Below are 7,790 nucleotides of genomic sequence, written 5' to 3' on the forward strand. Positions count from 1 at the left end.
TTGACCTCACACAAGACACTGAGGCCAGGTACCTAACAAAACTTTGTTTACTTTTACATTGTTGTAGTTATAAGACTCTTCAGAGAGGTAGAAACAATATGACCTAAAAACATCCACCATCACTGTTAACAATTATCTTCAGCAGCAACATCATGCAGGTTGACTCAGATGGTAATGCCAGGACACCACCTATCCTGAGTGAGGTTTTTCATAGTTTTCCTCAGTTCCTCCAGGCAATTGCTGGGTTCATACCTCACATTAGGGTTGACTGATCAGGTCCTTCCTCAGCTTTTCCATTTGTGTATTCAGTAATTGTTTTGCCATTTAACATTGTATTGTCTGAGCTATCAACATCATCATTGAATAAACCATAAATATATAAAAATACAATAAAAGTAATAATTTTGGCATTAGAGTTGTGTCCTTTTTAGAATCCTCTTTCAGGAAATCTTAAGAATATACTTGTTTCAATATTCTGAAATCAGATGTAACTGAAAAATCTTTGAGAAACTAAGAGGCTCTCAGGTATCAAATATTCCACCTTTTAGGATGCAGAAGAGCCATAATATTTTAACAAGAGCTTGTCACTAGATCCCAGTGTGGGCACACCCTATTTCTCAAGATTCATCTTAATGTGTTCACGTCTGTGTCATATGTATGCCATGCGATCATTTCCCTTTAGATTTTCATACCAAAATTTTAAGCAATTTTTTGTATGGTTCAATGTATAAAAGACTTATTTTGTAACCTGTTCCCCAGAATGTTTTTTTTAAAATATATATTGAATGTTACTAGTTGACCGCCTCTGTGGTATAGTGGTCAGCATTCTTGGCTACAGATCCAGAGGTCTGGGTTCGATTCCCGGCGTTACCAGATTTTTCAGAGAAGTGGTGGGTCTGGAACAGTCCACTCAGCCTCATGATGATAATTGAGGAACTATTTCAAGGAAATAGCGGCTCCGGTCTGGAAAACCGAAATTAACGGCCCTGGGGATTCATTGTACTGACCACACGACACCCTCTTCCTGCAAGAGTTGGCACTAAACTTCGCTGACAAGCGGTGGTTGCTCAGTTAGTATGGTTCGCTTGCTGTCTGAAATCATGGAGCTTATGTTACTAGTTAACAAAGATGCAAAGAAACTGTAATCTTAAAATTATTGACTTTTTTTGGGCATTGTCAGTCATCCTGTTTTTTGTTTATAAGTCATGTCCTGGCGATGCGGACTAGCTCTATCAATTGAGCCCAACAGAGTGGACTTTCATATGAGGACAGAGACAGTCCAATCTCTGAAACGCTGTTTTTAAATAAAAAACAGTACAGCGGACAATGTCCAAAAAGTTAATATTTATGTTAATACACCATCATCACAAACTTTAAGATCTTAAATTACAAATCTTATTGTTAGTAAATATATTTAATTAATTTTGACATTGGAATATTTTTCCAGTTTGTAAATCTGCAGAGAAATGTACATAAGGTCTGAATAAAATAAGTTTTCTTGTCACATAACCACTAAATGAGTAATAAGTCAGTTAAAATTCATTAAATACATGCAGACTAACGTTTTATAGTGTTTATATATTTTGGTATAATGAACCACTTTTGAGAAATATGACGTTCAATTTTGGAGTAACAATCTGCTATAGGCATACAACATACCATATTCATATTGCTGTTGTAGAGAAACTGATATAATTCAGTATGTGAAATATGTAAGTCAGGATAGTATTCATTGTTTCAGGGAATACTGGCTCCAATGTTTTGAAGAATCTGTGGACAAATTTGTTTCCCGAGCCATCAGCAGTCAACCTCATAGTCTGACAGCCAAAGAGAGAGCATCTAAATTCAAGGAAAAATATGTATCTAGGCTGTATTACCTCAAACATCAGCCATTGTAAGTCTTAACTGTAATACAGAAATATAACTTCACCACAGCATGAAACTTTTACAGTTTTGCATATTGGTACCTTTCACATACAAATTCATTTTTAAGTTTGCTTCAGCATTGTATATTGCTAGGTAGCTTCTTTGTGATTGTTTAGATCATAATGTGAGCTGTTCATTTTGTAGTGCCTATGGTAATTTGTCCGTGAGGAGCTTACTGGACACAATTGAACATTGTATGAAGGAATTTGATTTTCCTGATCCATATCTTTTGGTGAGTAACTTGCAGATTGTTAACCATGGTCATAACAATGATAGTTCTTTCCTTATTATTAGAGGAAAAAAATTGCCTTTCATGGCCCTCTTATTAAGTACATGTTATGTTATATTATTTACATATTCTTACATGATGTGCCTCTAGTTGGAGAATTTTCATAATCTGGAAATAAAGTATGTGGAGGAGTGTGATCCCACCATGTGACTTTCAGATAGCATGGAGACTCATACCTTTCCTTTAGATGTCTTGAGATTTTTCTAAGTCATGTTACTTTAAAAAGTTTTTTTTTTTTTTGCTTATTGCTTGAGAACCATTCAAACTTGACATTTTTGTTCTATATTTTTTTTTCACAATTTTCATAAAATAATGCCACTTTAAGGTACAGATATTAAAAAATGCAGTAAAAATGCATTTTCGTAGCCCAGAGAAGGAAGTTAAACGACACAATGGAAGGAGAATATTATTTCTTCACATCGACTAAAGTCAAATGTTGCACTGTATGGTAATGGATGCTTGTTTGACATAATCATGATTTTTTTCTTTTTTGTGTTTGATAGAGCTCAGAGAAAACAAATGCCTCACATGATATGGCTATCCTTACAGTTTTTGAGATATTCAATTTTACAAAAATAAACAGTAATTTTTAAAACTTTTCAAAAGGGCATGGATTTATATTTTGCTTTAGAACATAGTCCGCTATCTTCCACAGTTAATATTCTGCTGAATAAGAAACTCCAATTCTGGTATAAACAGTGGTTGAGGACATATGAATTAATATTTTTAAACATTAGAATAAATATTGATAGAAAAGTGAAGGTTACAGGAGTGTGATGTTGGAAACACTGCATTCAGATTATGAAATGGAACATGTGGAATACTATTATGACATATGTAATTGTAATGGAGTAGTTTAATTTTCCTACAGCTCTGTTACTTTATATTATGACACTTTGGAGAAAGTATTGTTATGCTGTCCGTAACCACATATGCTTGTAAGGTCAGTTGTTTGTCCACTCGTTATTTCTCCATAATGCTGCTCACTCACTGCATTCATCTCTTCTTTCACCTTCTCTCTTATCACTGAGCTGAACTGAGCTGAACTGAACTGAACTGAAAATTGACAAACTGCTCTAACTTGCTAAATGACCCACTGGAGGACTGTATCGACTGATCATGATGCATTGCCTTGTCATCTGCCTCTGTACTGCATTAGCTGAACTTGAACTGGACAGCAACTTCATAGGCATGTTTACCCTTCAGTAACACTTTCAGGTGACCCTGGCCTTTGTCATCAGTATAGGCTTTTCGGAAATTTACAGAAGGTGCGAAGAGATGCTTCTTAAATGTTTTGATGGAACAAGAGTAGGTCCAGTGATGTGTCACAGCCCCATCACCACACTCTCAGATCCTTCAGTGATATTATCATCATCAAGATCAACATTATAACTTCTTTGCACGTAATACTTTCTAATTATATGTACACATTATGCTGAGGCATTGCTGGGTAGATTAGCTAGTATATAATTTTGAAGTTTATGTACTCTTGCTAGATGGGAAGCTGCTGAAAATGACAGTCTACATAGAATTTAATTAGTTACGCTATCAGTAGGAGGCAGTGAGGTGTAAATATTATAGTATATGTTTGTTGCTGTGTGTAAGCTTTTTAAACTAGACTCCCAAAGTTAGGTTAAGTAGAATAAGAAATATGATAACTTCATAGTACTAGATAGAGCTTTTAATGTATAATGCATAATTTTTATGTAGAAAATTATTCCCTGTATTTTATAGCAAAAGCAGATGGAGAATGAGAAAGCCCTTGGTTTGTTAGGAAAAAGACTGGAGTACCTGGATAATTTGGAATGGTTTCCTCGGCAAGAAATGTTGATCACATCTATATTGGCAGGAAATATGTTTGACTGGGGGGCACGTGAAGTGGCTGATCTTATGGAAAATACAGACTTTGGATTCCATGAAGCACGTAGCAAGATACAAGGTATATCTTTTATGTGGAAAATATTAAGTTCTAATTACATCTGTGGAAATTTTACATGGAAAATACATGTTGTGCTCACAGCTCGACCGTGGCTGGTAGATGGTTTGGACAAATGGATAGATCGCCTGAAGGGTCCACCTCACAAGTGTGCTGCCATCTTTGTGGACAACAGTGGGATTGACATTGTTCTTGGTATTCTTCCCTTTGCTAGGGAATTGTTAGAGAGAGGAACTAAGGTAATTGAAACATCCACCCACATAATGCTTATAGTTTTTCTCGGAATTTTACGCTAGAAAATTCAAGAATTCCAGTGGAAATTAATTATGAAATTATATAAAGTTCTTTGCATTATGAACATACTTTATGTAAAGAAATGTTTCAAGACTGTAAAATGCAGTCTACAGGATATATTAACCTTTCTTAAAGGTTTTATTTATTTTTATCACTCTGTTTACCTGCATACAGTACAGAGTGCTATAGTTCAGCATATTTCCTCTGAAGTTCGTCTTGCTTCTGTTGTTTTCATACTTCAACTAAAAGTGCAGTGTTTACATTTTACATGACCACATTCTAAGTATATATATTGTAACGTGTTTCGTTACTGAAGACGCTGTTCGGATTGTTAATTGGTTTATTTAACAACCTACCAGTCTTGGCTACAATTAGTTATAACAACGTTATGGGTTTACACCATTTACAAACCCTACACACAAATCAATTCACTCTGTCACGATTCACTTGTTACAATTCAATTCAGCTCATAACTCGCCACTGGCTAACTAACTTGAGAACTATTGTCGGCGGCTGTGTCATTCTCTTATGTAGTTGCGGTGGCTGCCTGTTATGCAATGGGTACAGCTGTTGGCTGTTACCCGTGTCACAGCCGCGTTGCGTGTTACGTCACCGCGAGGAGAGGGGCAGGGTGTTGACTTTCCTATCACCATAGTAACGAAAGCGTTCCGATGCTGCCACGTACCGCTGGCAGGGGGAGGGGGTCCTACGTTGCGGAACACGTCACAATATCTTCCAAACTAAATTTCTGAATGCATTGAAACTTGCTGGGCATACTGTATACTTTCACCTATTATGAACTTAAAGTCAGACATCTGTATTTCCTTTGTATGCCATCTGTAGAGAATTTTGAAAATGCTGCATCTAGCAGTGAGTATAATGTACTGTATGTACTGGGTGAAATGAAATTCACATGCCAACTGCCCATAATCTGATTCCTCATTGAAAAAAAAGTAAGAAATATTGTGCAACATACATCCTGTGATGTTTGGTTTGCAAGATGCATGTTCTTGTCAAATGGTGCAAGCTATCATAATCAAACCATGGGCACATTGTAGTTACAGTAACTGTTCAGAGCAGCTTTTGTCAATTTCAAGACAGATGGCAGAGTACCACACAGCATTCTATTGAACATGCCTTAAAATATTGGCATTGACCATTGTCACAGCTGCTTGAAATCTTGTCATGAAATCTGCAATAGTCCTGGGAGGGACTGCATAAATGTGCTCCTACAGGTGTCCCCGCAGTGAAAAATCTGTTGGAATTAGGTCTGGTGACTATAGAGATCATGCAGTTGCTCCTGACATCCAGTTGATGTTGCTGGATATGTTGCATTCATCCAATGGTGAACATCTTCCCTACAGTATGCAGGTGCTCAGTTGTGCTGAAACCACAACTAGTGCCTCACAGCTAGAGCTTCAAGCAGCTCTGAAACCCGGTAGAGCAGTTTCCAGAAAATCACAATTTAATTGAGTAGTCAGCCAGTCAGATAGGAGCCCACAGCATTATCCCTGACAATTCCAGTCCAAATGCTGATACTGAAGCAGACTTTTCACCCATGTTTGCAGACAGCATGAGGATTATCCTGTGGCACAGGTGACTGTTGTGGGTGTTGAGCATGCCCTCACATGTAAAATATGCTTTGTCTGTCCATAGAATGCTTTTTATAAGCAGGTCATCCACATTTTGCTGATGTCATAGTCATTTGCAAAATTGATCCATAGGGTACAGTCATCTGGAAATGGATGTGTGCTCCATGCTCAGTGGTATGGTTGGAATTGATGATAATGAAGTACTTCAAGGACCATTTTTTGGGATATTCTCGTTTCTCATGCCATACCACATGCACTTCTTCCTGGCTCTTGTTCCCCAGCTACAGTTATGGCTTCTTCATTAGCTGGTGTTGGTGTTGTCCGTGTGTGACATGTATTCATATATGCCATAGGTATTACACGTCCTGTCTCATAGACATGCTCCAATCATCAAAACACATTCATATTTGGATGATATCAAGCAGGATAACATAGTTTGTATTCCCTTGCAGCAGCAGCAGCTCAAGTATTACAGGTACTAAGGTTTAAGAGCATGTTACGAGGGGCGTTCAAGTTCTAAGGTCTCCGATTTTTTTCTTCAGGACTGGGAGCAGATAGACACATGCGGTTTAGTTTAAAATACATGTGCACTCTTTGTGAATGTGTGACAGAGATGGCAACACTGTACGCCACACAGAACTTTAGTGGTGGCGGCGAGAGTGAGTAGTGTTTTTGATACCTAAAATGGCGACGTTTTCGTTACAAGAACTGCGAGTAATCATTCGTTTTCTCCACTTGTGTGGTGCGACACCCATTGAAATTCGTCGCCAGTTAAGTGAGACATGTGGTGATGGTGTCATGAATGTGAAAAATGTGCGTTCGTGGGTGCGACAGTTCAAAGAAGGCCGAACGTCGTGTGACAATGAACCAAAACAATCTCAGCCTCGCATCAGTCGGCCTGACAGCATGGTCGAGCGAGTTGAGAAAGTTATTTTGGAGGATCGCCATTGAGTGTGGAAAACATCGCCTCCAAAGTTGGCATTTCCATGGGATCTGTGCAGACAATCCTTCATGAAGACCTGCAAATGCGGAAAGTGTCCCCCGGGTGGGTGCCACGAATGCTGGCGGACGACCACAAGGCTGCGCGCATGGCAATTTGCCGGGTGATGTTGACACGTGATGAAGGCATGAATGGGACTTTCTTTTCATCAATTGTGACAATGGATGAGACATGGATGCCGTTTTTCATTCCTGAAATGAAGCGCCAGTCAGCTCAATGGAAGCACACAGACTCACCACCACCAAAAAACATTCGGGTAAGCACCAGTGCTGAAAAAATGATGGTGGCCATGTTTTGGGACAGTGATGACGTAATCCTTATTCATTGCATTCCAAAGGGCACTACGGTGACAGGTGCATCCTACTAAGATGTTTTGAAGAACAAGCTCCTTCCAGCACTGCGAGAAAAACAGCCAGAAAAGGCTGCATGTGTGCTCTTTCACCAGGACAATGCACCAGGGCATCAGGCGTACGCGACGCAGCAGTTTCTTCATGAAACCAACCTTGAAGTGGTTTCTCATGCTCCCTACTCACCTGACCTGGCTCCTAGCGATTTTTGGCTTTTCCCAAAGATGAAAGACACTCCCCGTGGTTGCACATTCACCAGTAATGCCGCTATTGCATCAGCGATTTTCCAGTGATCAAAACAGACTCCTACAGAAGCGTTCGCAGTGGCCATGGAATCATGGCGTCGACGTTGTGAAAAATGTGTACAGCTGCAGGGAGATTACGTTGACAAGTGATAGACGATTCA

At 38.8% G+C, this 7,790-nt stretch overlaps 1 protein-coding gene across 1 annotated transcript in view; it reads left to right on the forward strand.

Moving 5' to 3' along the window:
* Window positions 1-1,741: 1,741 nt before the first annotated feature.
* Window positions 1,742-7,790, forward strand: part of LOC111875630 (4'-phosphopantetheine phosphatase) — a gene marked incomplete at its 5' end in the record, with an annotated part of 9,952 nt that continues 3,903 nt past the window's right edge. Inside the window, 4 exons of the mRNA XM_033750147.1 lie at window positions 1,742-1,894; window positions 2,071-2,158; window positions 3,950-4,154; window positions 4,236-4,390. Of these exons, the coding sequence (XP_033606038.1) occupies window positions 1,742-1,894; window positions 2,071-2,158; window positions 3,950-4,154; window positions 4,236-4,390 (601 nt within the window). The remainder of the gene's footprint in view (window positions 1,895-2,070; window positions 2,159-3,949; window positions 4,155-4,235; window positions 4,391-7,790) is intronic.

Source organism: Cryptotermes secundus, unplaced genomic scaffold (assembly GCF_002891405.2).
Source record: "Cryptotermes secundus unplaced genomic scaffold, Csec_1.0 scaffold297, whole genome shotgun sequence".
Classification (NCBI taxonomy): domain Eukaryota; kingdom Metazoa; phylum Arthropoda; class Insecta; order Blattodea; family Kalotermitidae; genus Cryptotermes; species Cryptotermes secundus.